Source organism: Zosterops lateralis, assembly GCF_965231275.1.
Source record: "Zosterops lateralis genome assembly, chromosome: 12".
Taxonomy (NCBI): Eukaryota; Metazoa; Chordata; class Aves; order Passeriformes; family Zosteropidae; genus Zosterops; species Zosterops lateralis.
Window position 1 is genome coordinate 9,475,134 of NC_139772.1, and position 20,051 is coordinate 9,495,184.

The window sequence follows — 20,051 nt, forward strand, 5'->3', positions numbered from 1 at the left end:
TGTGCCCAGTGGCACCAGCACCCATCCCCAGTGGGAGCTGCCTGTTGTGCAGCTGAACAGGCAGGGATGCAGAATCGTGCATCAGTTCTTTTTTTTTTCTTTTGCTGATCAGCAGCTTTGAAAATGGAAAGAAATAATCAGAACAAACTCCACCTTCAGTTTAAAGCCAAGCACAGCTTCAGGAAACATCGACAGAAATGAATGTGAAAGTATCACAATTTTTGTTCAAGGATGTTTAATTTGTCCAAGCCTGCTAGCAAGTTCTGGTCATTTTCTGAAGTGAAGGATAACTTCATTTGCCTCGGGTTAAAGGAAAAAAGGAAGGGAGAAAGAGAGATTGCCCAGCCTTTACAGAAACACAAGTATCTAAACTGACATTCAGAATTACATGTATTTCACCATGGGCTCAAGATGTGCTGTAATGCACTTGTCTGCTGTAATTGACCAAAACTCTTATAGATTTATCTGCCACTATTCTATAAGGGAGAAAGTGTGTTTACACAAGGATGATAATTATCACTAGCTTCATCTATATTCTCTCAGTGCCAAGGCATGCTAAGCAGAAACCAAATCCTTTGGCAGTCCATGCAGAAAAAGCACCTAACACGTTAACCCCAAAATCCCCAAATGCATTCCTAGATTTATGTATATTTTAGACATTTGCCACATACAATTAAGTGCACCCATCTGGACATCTTTTTTAGTAAAACAAGTATGTGTTGTGTATGTGCACAATCCATTAATTTCCTTGTGACCTGCAAGAACATGGGGAACATGAAGTGGGACTGAAAGAGGAGTTCTTCAGGACATTCATTCCATAGGTGGTGAGCAGATAGGAGCAAGGTGAAAGATTTTATTTATTTTACATATATAGATATGTATACACACACATCAGGGCAGCAATGATAATCCCCTGATCAACAGTCCATAAAGCAGAATTTTCCAAAGTGAGTTCTGATTTCCAGACACTGAATATTCTTCATTTCCAAAATTAGGAAGAGGAAAGTAAGAAATGGTACAGGTACTTACTGTTCCTTTAAATGTAAAGGTCAATTCTTATGATTCCTGGAACATCAAAACCAATTCCAAGACAAAGTACCTTTAACTACCAGCAAGAAAATTGTAACACAAGGGGTTTATTATTTATGTACTTTGTGCTAATGCAATGTATATGTTTGTTATCAGTACAGTATGGGCTGTAGCACTAAAATAAACCAGCTTGCAGTAACTACACCCTTTAGGTTTCACAAATATTGCCAGCAGGTACCCTGGCACTTTGTTTGCCTGCATTTACTTCTGTTTTGTAAATACAAATATTTGGTTAAGGCATCTGCTCAGTCAAGAGCTGTGACTGCTGATCAAGGTAGAAGTTTTCAGACCTGTGCACAGTAGAATCCCTTCTAAATGACTGCAGATAAAATTCACCATCAGGTGGGTAATTCTTTACACATTTATGATGATTCAGTCATTGAACCAGCACTAAGGTTAGATACCTATACTTGAAAATGAGACCTCTGACTTGTTTGGAATAGAATTTAATAAGAGAAAATGCAGGAAAATGTAAGATTACTTTTATATTATGATTATTATTATAAATACTTGGATCTGTTTGGAAAACAAATACAATCTTTTGCAATTAGACCCCTGATCTATGAAAGCATTTCAACAACTGTGTAACAGAGCATATGAGCAGTCACTTCAATGAAATTACTACTTTTATACATGAATTATCCGCTCGTTTTAAATTATTTTCTGGATCAAAGCCTCTCTTTTACAATTAGAGCAGCAGAGTTACAATAATGTCACAACTAACCGCATCATAAAGACATTCTTGGAGAGGAAAGAGAATAAATGATACCTGGTAGAAGTGTCCATATAACTGCAGGACAAGTATAATTATCCATTCAACTTTTTAAACCTAGAGGATTAATAAAAATAAATTTCTAACTTTCTAAAGAAAACTCTCCACTACTTTGGTTTGTTTAGGGGCTGAAGATGTTAATGCTCCAAGAACTTGGACAAAACCTGCTGTTTAAAATAGCACTTCTGGTTTTTAACTGAGGTAAACAGAATTCATTCTAAATCTCCAATGTAGGCTATTGAAGTGTCACAGCAGCTCATTCAAAGCAATACATTCACTTCTCAAAGATTTTAGTATTATAATCGAAATTCTCTCCCTCTGATGCACCTGAGAAGCATTAACTTCTTGGTGACTTTAAGAACCAAATCCTTTAATACAAACCTAGCTTTTCCCACAGGCACTTGAAAATATTTAGCATTTTTTCAGTTGGATGCAATTTTCATAATAAAGTAGCTCACTTGGCTACCTGACACCACAGACAAAGACGCCGAGTGAGCAGCTCCTGCCAACTTAGAGCATGATTGCAACCCTCAGTTACATATTAAGTAGGCTTTGAAACATCCAATTGCTGTAACAATGCAAGTAATTTATGTATTATATATTATTGTTATATATTTTTTCATCATTCATAATGCATGTATTTTCTTCTGTAACATCCAGGCACAAGTCCTTCATATCCCATGTTTTCAGTCAGCCTTAATGGAGCATACAACAGTTCTTACATTTATGTACCGTTTAAATTCCACCTCTCTGACCAGTTTTAGGTTACCAAAGCAGCCTTTTGGTACTATTCTGAATGGCACTGGCCTATCCCCATGGATGCTGCTCCCTACATTTGTTTAAATGTCACTTGTAAACCTCACAGAAATGTATGGGAACGACATATATTTTTTTTCTGTGACAAAATACTCAGTCCCAGTCTACAAATCAGAAATGTTCATAGTTAACTGCATTTCTGGCAGTTTCAAGGATACAACTGTAAACCTACAGTATATTTTGTCAAATCAAACCCTACAATGATCCTGGTTTACTTCCATCCACTTAGCCCCTTAATGCAGGCTAATACTGCATGTTCTTGTGGCAGCAAACCCTAAAGTGTACCAGGAGACTCCAGTGATAGATTACATGTACATGCTGTGTCATATCCAATTAACTCAAATTGACTGTGTACTGCATTATGCTGTTAGTGCATGGAAGATCAATAAATATGGAGAAAATCCAACGAGGCGCTCTCCATTCCCATCCAATTCTAGTAGGTCTGAGACAGATCATGCTCCTATGATGTGTGTGCTGCTGCTGAAGAGGGCAGGTGGTGCATAGACACCATTCAAACTTGGCCTATTCAATCTAAACTCCTCTAACTCGCCATTCATGCATAGCAAAACACCATCTGGTCCTATTTTGCCTCCAGCAATCACAGCTGACCAAAAACGATAATAACAGCTGTTGCAAAACAAAAGCCAAACAAAGGGGGGAGGGAAAGGTTAGAATGCAGTCCAGTGCTGCAAAATACTCCATGAAGTGAGAAATGGAAAAGGAGCCATTCAAATAGGAATCCCCATTGAAAAGAGTCAGTGCAAGACTTGTGGTTAAACTTGAGATATTTAATCCGTCTGTCCTGCAAACCACAATGGTCAGGTGATAATATAAAATTGAGATTATGTTGCACAGAGGTATTTAAAGGCTTTGTTCTCCAAGTTAGAAACTAATGACCCTGTGTCAGCTAAAAATTAAACCTCCTTATGTTCTTTCATCATGTGTCAACCTGGGTTAATGTGAAAGTAGAATGTGGTTAACCGAGGTGATAAAGCATCTGAAACCTTGGGAAAAGAAGGGAGCAGTTAAATGCTTCTAAATGCTATCAAGAAAAACATTCTTAAAAACCATGCACAACACTGAAACCATACAGATTATTGCATTTTTCTTGTATAAATTGCATATCAAGCAATTTAAACTAACAGTTTTATTTATGACCTATGATAGCACAGTTATTCACTTAGACTTAGGGAACATGAACACAAACTTGCACAGTTTGAAACACAAGATGTTCTGCAATATGCTATTGTGGGTAATGCAAAATATAATTTTGTGGCAAGCAGGGGGATGCTCCAGTTTTTCAAGATTCAAATTTTGATATTTAAAATGTACAGTCCTGCTCGATGATTAATTTTCCTTTTTTTTTTTTAGCTGCAGTAATTAAAACTATTTTTCCTGGAATTGAACATCAGTAGTTCAGCAGCTCTTAATCAAATGTGATAAAACCCAGGATTTATGAAACCATTTAATGAGTGTAATAACACCTGCTTCTCGCTGCAAATAGTTGAAAACAGACTTCAGTTGTAATTAACTCTTATCACTTGTGACATTTTTCCAACGATACTTCATAGGTCTTCAAAATGACAATTATAGAACTAATACACAATTACTGTCACATGCAGTTTAGCAATTATTTCTGAAGACATTTGTCTAAAGGTTTCAAAAACAACTATAAAATGGTTTCCTTTGTTATGTAACATTGGTTAAAACTGACACACGTAAAATCTCTCCCAAGCAGCCTCTGTCGTGCCATTTCTAATGCAGACAGGCTTCCTTGCACTTGGAATAAACAGCCTCCATCCCAGGCATTATTAGATATCATGCTATGGCTATTAGGAGCATGGGTAGCTGTCAACTAACACCTATTATGAAAAGCTTCAATTTATACATGATTTTTTCTGCTCCAAGAAATCTATAAATTTATAATTAGAATCTCTTGCTGTTCAATATTTGTACATAACAGAGTACCTGAGGATGATGAAATATTGAAAGCTGAATTCATAATGAAGAAACTCACATGGTACAGTACCTCTTCCCTCAAGTCTGGCTGCAACTTTTTGGGGATCTCTATTTCATTATTTTTGGGTTGTGGTCTAAGCATGGTAGCCGCGCCTCAAACAGGATTAGGATTCTGCTCAGGCTTGACACTTGCTGTTTTTAATTTTCATTTTATCATAAGCAGTTTAAGATTGTTGCCAGTGGTAATTTGCAATTTTTATCAAGACCTCTTCATTATAGCTTCTGACAGGACAGATGCTGTAATTAATCATGCCAGACAACTGGGGATAGTGGTCAGACTGCACTCACAGCACAGACACTGCAAGCAAAGAAGGGAAACAAGAAAATAAAGGCTCTCTCCTTTCTGTTCAGAGCAAAATATATGAACAGCACTAATAACCTGAAAACACACAGGATGTTCATGTTTCCAAGACCTACCCCCTCCATCCTCCCCGCTCCATCACGTTCTACCTTAACAAGAAAATAAAAGTCAGACAGCTCAGGACCAGCCCAAGAAAAGAGCTGGAGGTTTACAGAGGGAATGCAGCATCTGCATTTACATCTGAAACTCTCAGATACAAAGAAATCCAGAGTTTGTGCTGATCTGCATTCCTAACATGACTGCAGAGAGATAGGGTCACTTCCCTGTTCCTGCAGAGCCTCAGCACAGGGCACCATGACTGTTCTGTGACTCCACCACTTGCTTTCCCTCTCTGAAGCCACAGAGAAGTTGCCCACAACTCTTCAACAGAGCACCTTGGGAACAAGAGGCTACATGAGCCATGTGTTTGCTCCCTTTCCATTGGTACCTGCTCATCCAGAATGTTTTATAAAAATCCAAAGGTGCTAAAAAAAGTCCAAGAAAGCATTTGCAGATGGAAACATTTCTGGTTTCTCTATCAAAGACTTACAGCTCATCAGTTTTACTGAAATGTGTTTATTCTATAGCAAGATAAAAGCATTTATTTTAGATAAGCAAAATACAAACAACTTAATTGCTGCTATCATAACTCATAAAAAAGTATAAAACAGCATAAAAACACAATAAGCAATGTAGCAATTAATAATTCATGTTACCAGTGTTTACATTAAAGCCTCATTTATGAAAACTTTACAACACATGATATGAAAACTTACAACTTTTAAAGAAAATATTTACATTGATTATTCAGTTGTGGAGTTTCATTTAAATATTCTACTGGTTTTACAATGTATTAATAACTTGCATTTCTCATCTTAGCTTTCTGTAATAACAGTTTTATTTAAGTGCATTTCCCTTTTAAAAATACAGTGTATTAAATCTGAAACTCATCACTTCGACACAGAATATAATATTCACATTTGTTCTGTAATTGGAATTAACGTAAGAGGGTAAATGTCAATATATATTTTCTTAAGAACTATGGCAGGTTTATTTGGAGAAATGAAGTGAAAAGTTGGATCAAACATTTAAGTCCAGTTACTTGTATTTGCTTTTCTGAAGACATTTAGGAGAGAAAAAAAAAAAAAAATAAGAGCTTTGGCAAAAATCTGTGATTTACTCTAATTTTTCATGACAAAAAATGCCATCAACTAACTCATGTAATACAAGTATGATTGTATGTAATCCAATCATAATTTTACAGGTAGTTACAACTGTGCTTTAAGGGCTTCATGAGTTCATACTGCCTTGAAGTGCATTATTCACGTTTAGAGAAAGAAGGGTTATAGCGTATAACTCTGAAAGGCCATTTTGCAGTCATAAGGTCCAGGTATTTATTAGGCCAGTTGATTCACATATTGTAGGTAAAGCTTAAATAAATTAAAAAGGCATCACATGAAAAAGAGAACAGCATTTTTTCTTTTAAACAAAATGATTTATAGTCAGCTAAAAGATGATACACAGCTACATTGTAGTTCTTTATTGCCTATCTAATAGACACTTTAGAGGATCATTTGATCTGTTATGCATCCCTGCATAACTACCATCAACAATTTACAGTTTTCAGCCAAATATGGTTTACCCCTACCCCCTCCACCGACACAAAGCCATGTTGCAAGATCATTCATCTTCAGAAAATACTGACCTGCGACAATACTTGAGTCTGTGTCTGAGATTGTATTTGTGACTGGTGCTGCTGAGGTGCTGGCTGAGGGCTCCCAATGGCAGGGATGGGAGAAGTGATCTGCGGGGCTCCTGGAGAATGCTGCTGAGGAGAAGGCTGTGACTGGTGTTGCATATGCTGCATTTGCTGCTGCTGCATCTGCTGAAGCTGTATGTGCTGCAGTTGCTGTTGCATTTGCTGTTGATTAATCTGCTGCTGAAGATGCTGCTGCTGCTGCTGCAAATGTTGCTGCATGTGGTGCTGAAAATGCTGCTGCTGCATTTGTTGTTGTATTTGCTGATGCATTTGATGCTGATGTAGCTGCTGCTGTTGCATCTGCTGCATCTGTTGCTGCTGGAGCTGCTGCATCTGGTGCTGCTGGCTTTGCATGGAGGGGCTGACTTGAGACGAGGAGGGCGTTGGCACCATGCTGGTGCCCATGGAGCTTATCAATGGAGCTGCAATGTTTGTCGGCATGTTGGGGGCAATGGTAACAGAAGCCACAATCTGGTTCATTGGCAGCCTCATGGTCAAGGGTTTTGGAGCAATTGCTCTGGAAAGGGGCTGCTGGAGAGTTTGGGGAGATGCCGAGACCGTCCCGTGTTGAGAAAGGGAACTATTCAGAATAAGAGAGGAAGACAAATTTGTGGATGCCAGTGTTTGCTGAACAGAGCGAATTGTCTGGGCCTCAGCAGATTCTGCAGCAGCCTGTGTTTGGAAGAGAAATTAATTGTCTTTTCAACGGAAAAAACATTGTTACTGTTTACATGGTAATAAAAGTAACAGCTACTCAGAGACCTTTGCCATGTTTTGCTTTCTATCAGAAAAAAAAAAAAAAAAAAATCAATCTGCAGTCTGAAAACAATCACTGATCACCAACACATTGTATCATCTCTTTATCTGCTTCCCTATATGGTACCTCCAGGTCTTACTTGAACAAAAACTAACTTGTGCCCTTGATCAATACCAGAAAGTCACAGATGTCACATACATTTTGTTTCTGAAAGAGCTAGAACAGGCCCAATATATTTAGATGCTTCTAAAAACACCCTGATCTTTGGGAGTCAGCAGCACACACTCCCCACCCCATGAGTTATCAACCAACAAGCAATTAAATTAACTGACTCTTTAGACATTTACCTGAGAATGTAATAAATTGCCTATCCCCGCCCTACCACCAGCAACCAGCTCACATGAAAAAGAAGAAATCTTCCAGCTTTCAAAGCATATGTATAATTCCTGATGTTGTATTTTTAATCATTAACTAAATTACACAGCAACTTTCCATATGATTTACTAATGCTCTGCAGTTGTACATTCAAATAAATATTCCCAGGAGTTAAGACATCATCACCCTCTCTTGCTTTCTTGTGATACAATATACTTTTGTAGTTGATCTTTATAAAATATTGTTAGATAAATAACCACCTTGGGAATGTTTTACCCATATTTTAGATGTCTATAAGCACATTTCCATTTATGACATTCAGATGTGACAGAACTACAACCTGCATAGTGCTGCCATCTAGAAAGGTAGGTTCTCAAGTAAGACAGCAGAGCTTTGTTTTCCTCACAGGTTTTATTTTAACTCAGGATCCACTAAAATACTCCATGTGGCTCACTGCCAGCTAGTGCATTTTTTAGTACTCTCCAAATTCAGAGCCACTACACATTTCTTTCCCCTCACCTGCAAGAATACTTAAGCTTTGTCACACAACAACTGCTCTCCAACTCCACACAAAGCAAGCCTGTCCTTTGAGAAGCAGCAATTGAGGAAAAACAAACCTCTGCAAACAGCTTGCAAATATTAATGTCAAAAGGTCAGTATATTTTTCATGACTGAATTTTATTTGTGTGGTGAAGTGCATTGCTTTGCCTCAGCAGCTCAAGAAAGATGTACAATTACAAAGATGTTTTCTGGTAATCATTAGTATGCCAGTAGAGAGATGAAATTATTTTTGCAGACACTAAGCAGGGTTCAAGCAGCAGCACAACATCTTGTAGAGCTGTATTAGAGAAATCCTAGGATTCTATTCTATTGTGCATAACATTCCCCCCCTTGCCCCAGATATTTCAATATCATTGGTAAAAGCTTATTTGCATTACATTGAAGGCATTATTAGGCTTACCTTAGAAACAAGGCTTGCTCTGTAGGCAGCCAGTGCCTTTAGGTATTCTTTTTTGGCAGCTTCGGTTTTTCTTTTATATACCTATTAAAAGAGACCACAATTTCACCAACTTCAACTATTAAGATGTTTTGCCACAATGCTCTCAAAATCACTTGCAAAGAAACAAAAAACAGACTGAACCTGAAAACAGTCTACTGTTGGATGTGCTTTTTCTTCCTTGAAAGTTCTAAATATTCTTGTAGGTAGTTACAGGCTTTCAGGTCTACTTGCACTACAATTTACGTTGATTATCAGGAATAACAAAAGCCTGCTATTTGACATCAGTCTGAGCTGCCAACTGATTGACAGGACTACCTATGCACTCTTTCCTTCCCCAGAAAACAGTATTTTATTGACTCCAAATAGCAGGGATGTTAGAACATTGAGTATTTCAGATGTCAAAATATATCAGCAGTAGTCTAGAACAGCAAAATACACCTGTGCATTTTTTTCCAAAGCAAATATTTGAACTACTGATAAAAAAATCTGTAGCCCTTTAAAGAAGGTGGATTAAAGAGCTTGGACTTGCCCCAAAGCCAGAATGAGAGAATCCCATTGATTTAAACAAGAACAGTTAGGCAAAAATTACTAAATCCTTATTTTCAATCATCAGTAAATTTAAATTAATCTTTAAATCATGTTCATTCCCATCTGTTAGATCAGACTATAAGTTCCTAAATGTATTTCAGAAACAAGTACCATTCATCTCTTGCCAAAAGGTGCCCTATCTGGGAATCTGTCCTCCCATGGAAGGTTCTATTAACTGTTATTGGGAACAGACAAACAAAGGGTATTTTTTAACCCACTTCAATCTGTTTGCAGCAGTTCCATGTGTAGGAAGAAGAACAACCCTCAAGGATGTACAAAACTCATCACTCTGTACCAAGTTGGAGCTGGAGATAGCATTTCACACACAACACGGTGATGAGACTCAGAGGATTGGCTTCAAAGGTTAGAAATCAACACGCTTTGTAACAAATTCATAAGGCAGATCAAAGGAAATGGTAAATATGCTGCACCTTCCTCTTTTCTAACTTATTAATAGGAAACAAGGGCTTTGAAATAGGAATCATCAAAAGATGGTTTTAAGAGGACTCTAGGACACTATAACCTGAGCTCTTCTACAAACTGCCCTTTAAAATCTAAAGAAAAATACAGTCATTTAACACTAGCTGTTGGCTCTTACGAAGAAATAATTTTTAGATGCCAGGTCTTCAGCAAGTTCAAAACTCAGTGTTGCTCTACAGAGGTAGAGTTCTACATCAGCAAGTGCCGTGGTCCACTCAGAGCAGAGGCAGGATTTTTTTACAAGGATTACTATATTACTTCTGGTGAGACAACCCTGCACCAATTTACCTGTTTTTGTTCTTCTCCTAAGCTGTCCCACATAGATGCCACTATTTTTGAAACATCTCCAAATGTAGCATTTGGGTTCTGTCCTTTAATTGCAGCTTGTGTGTCCCTGAAGAAAAGGGCATATGCTGACACTGGTTTTTGTGGCTCATTGGGGTCTTTCTTTTTCTTCTTCTTTGGAGTCTTGGGCTTCTTGCCAGAATCTGGGGCAGCTCTTTTTTCTCCCGTAGCCTAAGAAACGGTAAGAACAAGAACAGTCAATATATGCATGAAATACGTCAGATAGATTGCAAAAAATCGACAATCAGTTGTAATATTATATGGATAAAGCTATTATGTAGGCAACACTTGGGAGAGTCTTGTTGTGCAGGCTCTTCTCTCTACCAGAGTACTCAGTTTTAGGGTACTCTCATTGGATCTACTGGAACTAAATGCATGAGTAGTTACTACTCATTTCAAACATGACTCTGAGAGTCACATCTTACGAGCCTGACCTGAAAAACAACACTAATGCTGATTTGTATTAAAAAAAATTTAAGATCTAGTTCCTAGCATATTTTGAAGAGGCCATCTATGTTTTTCCATTAAGACACAATCTCAGCAGTTGAGACTCAAAAGGCAAAAGCTTGGAGGCATTTCCCAATTCCCAGGCTTAGATTGGCAACTCAAACATGGGCCAGGGGTTAGAAATCCCACCCTTCAGGCAAAAAGCAGCAGCAACTCAGCAGTTTGCTTCCACCTGCAGTTGCACTGGCTGTGCCCCCCAGGCCCCCAGTGCCCCCTGGGCAGGGCAGGTGCCGTGGGCAGCCACCCACAGCCCCTCTGTTCCCAGCAGCACACTCAGGGTTACAGCAGCTCTCCCTGTGTGTGCCTTGTGCCCTGGGCCCTCTTCTGTTGAGCTATGCACAGATTATTGCAACAAGGGGATCAAGTGGCTCTAAATATACCTCTATGATAGTAATTTACTTTGATATTTTGAGGATCCTGTACAATGAGCTTTCCACATGTATAACTTCCATCAACTTAATGAGAAAACCTTTCATGGAACAGTCTTAAACTAGGCCTTTTACATAGACTGCTATAAAAACATTTGTACTTCATTTGGTAAATATTTTTCCTTTTTTAAAAGATTTATTAAAAGGAAACTATAAGTTAACTAAAAATTCAGTTAGAAATAAGCTTATTTTACTTCTCTTTAAACACATCTGTTTTACATGACTCCAGAAAATATCAAGATGACAAAACTGCCCAAAAACTGATGCCTGAAGAGATTCAACAGATCTGAAAACCTGAGCCAAATTAGACCAAAAGAAATATACATATATATATTCTTAAGTTTATTATTATAGGGGTAGTATGGAAACTTCCTAATTAAAGATGGCTACCAACAAATTAATCATACTCCACTTTACTGTAACATTTGTATTTGACCACATTTCAGCTGAGCTGATGCTGCCACAGCCATGAAAACAGTGTGGATGTGTGAAGCTCACTCACTGCAGCACATGGAATAACTTACTCTGTTTGATTCATCTGCATCCTCTTCATTGATAGAGCTAGATGGGGAAGGAGTGGCTGATTTACTTGCAGGAGGGGAGGGAGAAGTGTGTGGCAAATTAGTGCCTCCTAAATTTAGCCCCAGCTGCGCACTCAGCTGAGACTGGTTAATGGTGGTGAGCTGAGACGGAGGCATAATTCCCGAATGAGCAGCATCAGTCATATGGACAATAGATCTCATAATCAGAGAGTGATCCTGGCGGTACTGGGACACTTGTGTGTGACTCTGATCCTAAAAGAGATGGAAATGTTGTTTAGACCTTAGCAGTTACCATACAGCAGTATCAGGTGAAGTTATTTTCACAAGCTTACAGAACCAACACTGTCAACATGCCATTTGCTTCCTTTCTTTTTAATGAATTAAATGTACATTAAATAAATTAAGTGCAGAAACAGTTATTATAACTGCCCCAGACTTCACTTTTCCTCCAGCTGGGGCTGGTTGTTTTGGTTTTTTGACTAAGAATTGCATTTCTCTATTTTTAAACATTTCTTCTCTTGATGTAGTGAAAAATACCCACCTAAACAATAGGGAAACAAGGATGACTGAGGATTCAGGAAAACATTGCAAATGAGGAGACACAAACTGTTGTCACAAAGTAAACAAAATTGTGGTGGGATGAGGAAATATATATATAGAGAGAGAGAGAGAAAAAAGCATCTTCTTTTACTGATTTTCAATAATTCTTGGTCATTACAAGTACCAGCAGTAGAAATAAACCAGCCCTGTCTGAGTGGGATTTAAAAGCTGTTTTAAACACAGAACACTGCCCTGCCAGGGCTGGAGTGCATTCACTGCAGCAGGCTGGAGAACCAGTCCAGTAATCCTAAACACTCCTAAAGATCCCTGTTGGCAAGTACCACATAAAACTGCACATTTCTATCTTTAATCCAACAATCAAACGTGTGGAAGTAGCAATCGATGTACAAATCACTGACTTTATTTTTCTTGTACTCCACGTCTCAGAAACACAAGTGCTTGCATGGTTTGGTTTCCATTGTTTCTTGAGGGCACAAACTGTGTCTCCTACATCTGCACAACATTTACCACATTTGTAAATAAAACGAAGCAAGACCCTGAAGGTAAAGTCAGCTGCAATCTGCCTATGAAAACTTTTTTTTTTTTTTTTTTTTTTTGACCACACACAGATCAATACACAATGAAGGAACATGTAAACAGAAAAGGAGATTTTTTAAAAAGTTAATAAGAGAATAAATAGCTCACAAATTGATTCAGCAACCTGATTAATCTACAGTCATTGTTTGAACAGCCAGAAACATGAGAAATAAATTAGATTTTGAAAACTCTTTCATTATTAATAAGCCACATAGCAATTAGTAGCAGGTGCAATGATCCTTAATGAAATGACACAGAACAAAACAGCAATTGTGGGAGCCCACTGGACTTCCACAACAGGGTTTGACCTTCCTGGTGCTCTCTTATTAAGTAGGGATAAGTACAAACCAGTTTTCAAAAATCTGTGCCAGCATGGAGGTAGAAGTTTAGCCCAAATGACTTTGCCTTACTTTGTCTAACTCTACCCTCAACAGAGGCAGTGGTTCTATGCTCCTGGAAGCCTTTCCTTGGCTGGGACAAGGGTGGCCATACAAAGAAGCAACACATGTGATAGAGAAGATGCACACCCTGCCTCATGTATCTTTATACACAAATACTGCAGCTCACCACTTCCCTACAGCAGTAAATCATATGAATTGTGAATTTGACATTCGTGTCTCTTTCTGCTGAAGCCTACACAGTAAAAACAAAACCTTCTTGTAGAAGCATTCCCAACACTTCTTTAGCATAAAAGTACCCGTGGAGGTGTAGCTGGGTCCAGCATGGATCAAGTTAACCTCACAAGCTCACAATCCAGATCCTGTGCACCAGAGCTCACCCTCATTTTCCCCATGCTTCCCCAGCCATTGCCAACATGGCTCATAATCCATACCCTACCAGACTGCTTTTCCTACTTCTTAAACGCTTTTAATATTTTCAGTAAAGGACTGTAGTTCCTTAGAGATGAGTGTGTGTGCCAAAAGTGGAGCACTTGATACAGAAAGATCGAAACATCAGACTTATTGGCTGAAATATCCATTTGCTTCAGGGCACCTTTCTGTGAAAATTTACTGCTGTTAACTACAGGGTCATTTTGATTGTGACTTGTATTGGCAGTGGCATCTGGAAGTCATTCAAAGTCTTTTGTGAAACGATATCACTCTCTGCCTATTACTCCAATCATTTTAGCTTACAGACATTACTTTATTGCATGAAAAAAAAAAAACCTGCTGAATTTTTTCAACAAAGCTGAAGATCATCAGAATAACCTTCTCTCATAAAAACTAACTTTCTTCATTATTGCACAGACTTGGAGGTGTTCTATCCCTAAAAGCCTTGCTTTTGTTCTCCCTTTATTGCTACACAATACAGGCCTTTCTGGCCCTTACACTGAGGCAACAAAATGTGATGACATGAGTTACAAACCATTTACTCCAAGTCTTGTCATTTCGGTTGCATCTATGATTTTATTGAGACTAAATTCTCTTGACTTGCACTGACCCAGAATCTAATTTTATACACAAGCCCATGAATTCTTAACTGTCCCTTTTTCTGATACTATTTGATGCTTGTGTGGATTTTCTGCATCCACTTACTTAATTTCAGTTTTTCTTTTCTGCATCTTTTCCTGATTTCTTTAGCTTTTTTTTTCAATCTTAAGAGCTTCAGTAAAATCTAGGAATGGCAACAACATATTTTGTAACTGACCATTTAGAACTAAACTGATAAGATTTACCATATGAAAGAAAATGTTTCGTGTAATATCCAATCCCTTATTATTCATATTATATGTGCATATGAAAACGACAAACAATATATTTCTCAGTTTAAGTTATATGGCTGATCAAAATTTTAAAAAGAAAGGAACAAGATTTTAATTTTTTGCTTTGTGGTACAGTGCTGTGGGCCTGAACAACCTATGGTACATATACAACAGCTTTCATACAAAGAAGTATAAAGCATTTTTAATGTGTGCACAGTGGTTTGGAAAGAAGGCAAGGAGGCTAGTTCATAGCAATATTAAAGTTCATGGCATTTTTCTATAGCTCCCGAGCAAACAGAAGTCTTCTAAGAAGGAAAGTAAATCAAGAAAACAAAATTTCCATCAATTATCATTACTCTTATTTTTTTCCCTGATACTATCAAAGGCCAATACCAAACTGAAAGGATCAGTAGCATTTCATTATGCTTGAGATGTTTATCAAAGAAATGTTTAACAAGGAAAATCATCCTGGATCAGAAGCACACATGGAAATATGAGTGCACTGAAGCACCCCCATGACATCCTAATTACTTTACTATATGAAAATTGAAAAGCTCACATACCCCAAAATAATCCACTGAGAATACTGAGAGAATTTTAGAGAATATCACAAGCTCTTTTACATAAACTTAACCTGAAGTAAATATCATACACGAGTATTTAAAGCATTCAAGTTTTTTGTAACATTAAGCAAAAACAAGTGATTAGTTCTGACAAAAAAAAATCATTAAATTCTCAAGCAGACAGTATCAAGTTTTGATTGAACCTGATCTGCTTTACAGCCTTAGATTGAAGTTAGGCAAAACCTGGAGATATTAAGCCAAGCAAAGCTCAGGCACTGGTTTACTCAGCATGACAATCAAACAAGGACATAATGTGTGAAACCAAAACCAAAAGAGAAATAACTTGTCTAATTCCTCTGCAGACTGAAATGGCTTTGACTCAGATCAATCTGTTGTCATCCTACCTGAGTGCTACAAACCCCTCAGGAACAGAGACATTTATTGAGGGGAACATTGGCCACCTCTCTGGGCTCCTCAGTGACAGGGGAACAGCTCTAAACAGAGCAAGGGGGGTTGGATAAGGGATTAGAGAGCAATTCTTTGATGTGAGGGTGATGTAGCCTTGGACAGAGAAGCTCAAGGCCAGGCAGGATGGAGCCCTGAGCAACCTGGTCTAGAGGAAAGTTTCCTGCCCACAGCAGGGGGGTTGGAATGAGATGATCTTTGAGGTCCCTTCCAACCCAAATAATTTTACCCTTCTATGATTCTAATGATACACTCGGATTTAAAACAGGCAAAATATAGTCCAAATTGTTTTTCCCTTCTCAAAACAACTTTGTAGTGACTGTGTAGACACACTCTCTTACACAGCTGTCACCACCCTGTTGCACACATTATAAAGACATTCAGCATTTGATTCATAGGAGGCCTCATCAAAGGAACCACAAAGATATCTGTTCATCAAACTATCCTACTCTCAACAATTCTACTCACTTTAGACAGTCATGCCATAAAAGTCATATTTAGTCCTATTGCTAAAGGACACGTCTCACAGCCTATGACAAATATATAGCTTATTTTACACTGATTTGTAAAAGGACAAGTTCTCAAATATCAATGCATCAACAGACACTGAAAAGTAAAGAATGGAGTAAGGAGTCTTTAAAAAAAGAAAAGGAAAAAAAAAAAAAAAGAAAGGAATGTTTAAACTCCCACACATTAATTTATAGAGTTTTATCAAAGGTCTTTTTCAATGTATCATGGAGTACTAAGTAAAAAAATTATATTATTAAAAGATAGTTTCCTCTTCTGTTAGCAACTCATTAAGCATCCAGTACTTAGTATAGCTTGTAATAGAGTTAGTATTTATTTTGACAGATAAATGCATCCAGCCATTACATTGAGAGATGTCCTAATTTCCACTTACTTACCCTGCATTTTAAGAATCATTTCCATACAGTAATTCTATCCCGAATTCCTACCCTGATATAATTTTAATCTCTGGGAACATTCTACAAGACATTTAAAAATATAACTAGGAAATTACTTTTCAGAACGTTTTTGAGCAATACTGCAGTCTTGATTAAAATCAATGTCTACAGCCTTCCATCATTTAAATATGCAATACCTCCAGTGAAGTTCTGGTCATGTAAGGACTGATGGAAGTGCCCCATGGAAGTGCCTGCAGGAGGATGCAGGGCTGGGATCTCACCCCAGGCTGCATGAGATAGTTTAAGGGAATTGAGAAATCTGCCAACCAAAATAACTAAGGAATAACTAAGCAAAACCCAGCATTTATGGTTATGTTCACTGTGCCCTGGTTTCAGAAGTTGACTTAAACTATTATATATTCTATTGCCTGAGGAATTCATCACTGTCAATGTAACATAAGCTGATGCAATATTTTAAAGGATGTATTTAAGTTGAAGCAAATGCACTGCAATGTAAAGAGTGAAATCCTCGGTTGTCCCTGACTGTAAATTACTCTCTTCACTTTTAGTCAAGTCAGCATATCTCTAGAAGAAATCCTCAATATTCTTTTTCTCCACAAGTAAAGCATAGATAAAAGAATCCATTAATCTAAATTTTTACAGGATTGGACTTCACTGCCAATCAAAACAAATCAAACTAACAGGATGCTTTTCTCTGTCAGAGATTAAATCCTTACTTAATAGAATACAAAACAGTTGCACTTGGTACTGCCACCACTGAAGAAGTGTCCTTCCTCTCCCCTCCACACACACCATCATCACTAATAGAGCTGTCAAACTGCAGTTATCAGGAGATCCTACAAGCAGCAGCTTTCTCTGGCAGTGAAAAACTCCCATGTTCCACTTCATGTCTCTGTAGAAAAGAAAACCCTACCTAATTTGATTCCCAAAAAAAGTGTACAAGAAACAGTACATGTCAATTAGTAAAAAAGAAAATTATGTCTTCATCTGGATCTAAGAGATAGGTTGGTGACAAGAGGTTCACACACATTCTATTGCCTGAATAACATGAAGAACATGCCATTTTTTGGTCTGTGTGTCCATCCAGTCCCTCTACTCTCTTCTGTTCACACATAAACCACAGAAGAGACATGAAAAGGAAAAAAAACAAACAAAAACAAAACCCAAAAACAATGAACATGAGGGCCCATTGATTTGTTCCTTAAAACAGAGCAACTTATGTTGGGGGTCATTGGGGGCTACTATGGGGGGTCATACAAGACAGGTATTCTCAAAATCAAGTCACTCATTTGTGGCACCACTTCTTGAGCTTGCACAGACTTGTTATATAACATACTGCATAATACACTGTGTATATATAATAGAACCTGGCAGTACAAAGTATCAGTTTTGTTCCTGCCTACCCCAGGCCTGAAATTTTGCTCCTTTGTGGTTTGTGCATAGGCACCCGGGATTTTCTGCAACAATTTTTACCACCAAGCACTTGTTTAAGGTACACACTGCAAATACCATTGATCCTTTCTTTGCACCATGACAGGGGTGGGAGGTGCCACGTGAGACCAGCAAACCACAAGTGAAAACCTCTCCTGTAGAAGCACACTCAGGGGTCAGGAAGCAGGAGCACAGCGACTCCAGGCAGTGCAGCACCACCTCAGAGATGCCATTCCAAACAGGAGGGTTCCAGGGACAGGGCCAACCACCCAGATACCTGCCACACCAACACAACTGCAGCTCCCAGGACACTCTACCTCTGCAACTTGGAGCTGTGGCCTCTGCTGCAACCAGTCATCCACAGCATGCTCAGCTGTGAATCTCTAACAAAACACTGTCTTATGTGGTGAAGAAATACACAAAGTTCACAGCAAGGTCAAAATCATACAACTACCAAATTAAGGGACAAAGATTTTTCTCTGAAATGCTTACAATTCTTTATTCAAATTCAAATTCTTAGTGGAGGTGCCCCACCACGTCTCCTGGAGTGTTTTCTCTCTGGGAACTCTGTTCTTACCCAGTTACTTTCCTGTGAGCCCACAGATTCCTCACATGATCCCCAACCCAGGCCAAAGGGGTCACACTTCTTGGTTGCCTCATTGCTATCAAGTCCTTCTGCTTTTGCAGTCAAGGACAGGCTGGTCACAGCCTTCCACCCACCTGCAGTGGCTGCTGCTGCTCTTTTAGCACCACCTAATCAACATCTTTATAATTTAATTTTTACACCATTTTGTAGAGGCACTTTAAAACAGACTCTCCACTCTCTTCCTCCCAAGCTTCTACCATACTTTAAAGCATATTGAATCACACTCCTCTTGGACAAGGCACCCAACAGCATGATCACAATACATGTGTGACTCAGATCACAGATCTGGGCTCTGATCTGATGAGTCTCTTGGCATAGGGAGCTTCTCTCCAAATTAGCAGTACAAGCTTAGGTCTGCTGTATGCAAACAGCGACAACACATTGCAAACAAATCCTGGATAGTTGAAATTAAGTCCCAGAATGTCAGATAAACGCTGTTAGCAGTTTTGTTACAACCTCCACAACGCAGGTGCTTGAGCTCCCAAATCAAAGGCAGACTTCAAAGGTTGTTATTATGCAGTGGAATGTGCATAATAAAGGAACGTGGGGAGAGAGTGTGAGGGAGCATGACAACTAACAAACATTATGAAAGGTAACAAGGAATTGCAGAGGGACAGACTCAGGTTACATGGCGTTTTCATGTTTAAAAATTGCTACAAGTGTTGGTAGCTATGTTCAGGGATATGTTTTCTTTAGGTTTTGGAGGGATTTTTTTTTCTATGAGGTTTTCTTTGTTTATTTGTTATTGGTTGCTAAAGTAAACCAGAAAAGTAGGCCTCATAATGTTTTGTATTACCAGACCCAGGTATGTTTTTCTTCCAGCTACCTGACAATATAGAGTAATTAAACACTCTAAAGAGATTTCACATTTCTTCAACACTTGCAAACTTGAAGTGGAAGTTGAGTGTTGGGTAAGCTGTCCAAGGGGAAACATGAGTAGTAACAGCAGAGAATAGCAGGAATTTCAAAGGAAGTTTTCAAATTAGCCACGAGCACGGATGACTGGACCCAACTAAGCCTTTGGCCAGGTACAGCACATCCAGACCAGCTGCAGCAGCTGCCTCATTCAGCTGGCTTATGAAAACAGCACCTGATTTGAGAGTTTAAACTCAGGAGGCAGAATAGCTTAAAGCCATGGCCTAGGCTTAACGCACAGTTGGTGTCCACAGCCATATACGTTTGAGTTCCTTCTGAGCTCAGTTCTTAGGAATATCAGAGAGCTTCCGCTCCAGTTCCTGACAGCTTTCCCAGTGAGCTATATCCTTTCCCCCAGATTCATAGGGCACCTCACAATATTTTCTGGAGCTGATGGATCTTGATTTAGGTACTATTATTATAAAATAGTCACAGTCTCTTTTCCCAGA

General features: G+C 38.5%; 1 protein-coding gene across 2 annotated transcripts in view; it reads right to left on the bottom strand.

Moving 5' to 3' along the window:
* Positions 1–5,613: 5,613 nt before the first annotated feature.
* Positions 5,614–20,051, bottom strand: part of TOX3 (TOX high mobility group box family member 3) — a 75,613-nt gene continuing 61,175 nt past the window's right edge. For both annotated transcript variants that reach the window (XM_083869864.1, XM_083869863.1), the window contains exons 4-7: positions 11,800–12,069; positions 10,284–10,511; positions 8,889–8,969; positions 5,614–7,467 (exon numbers count right to left, since the gene is read on the bottom strand). In XM_083869864.1, coding sequence (XP_083725990.1) covers positions 6,727–7,467; positions 8,889–8,969; positions 10,284–10,511; positions 11,800–12,069 — 1,320 coding nt within the window. In that variant the 3' untranslated portion in view covers positions 5,614–6,726. The remainder of the gene's footprint in view (positions 7,468–8,888; positions 8,970–10,283; positions 10,512–11,799; positions 12,070–20,051) is intronic.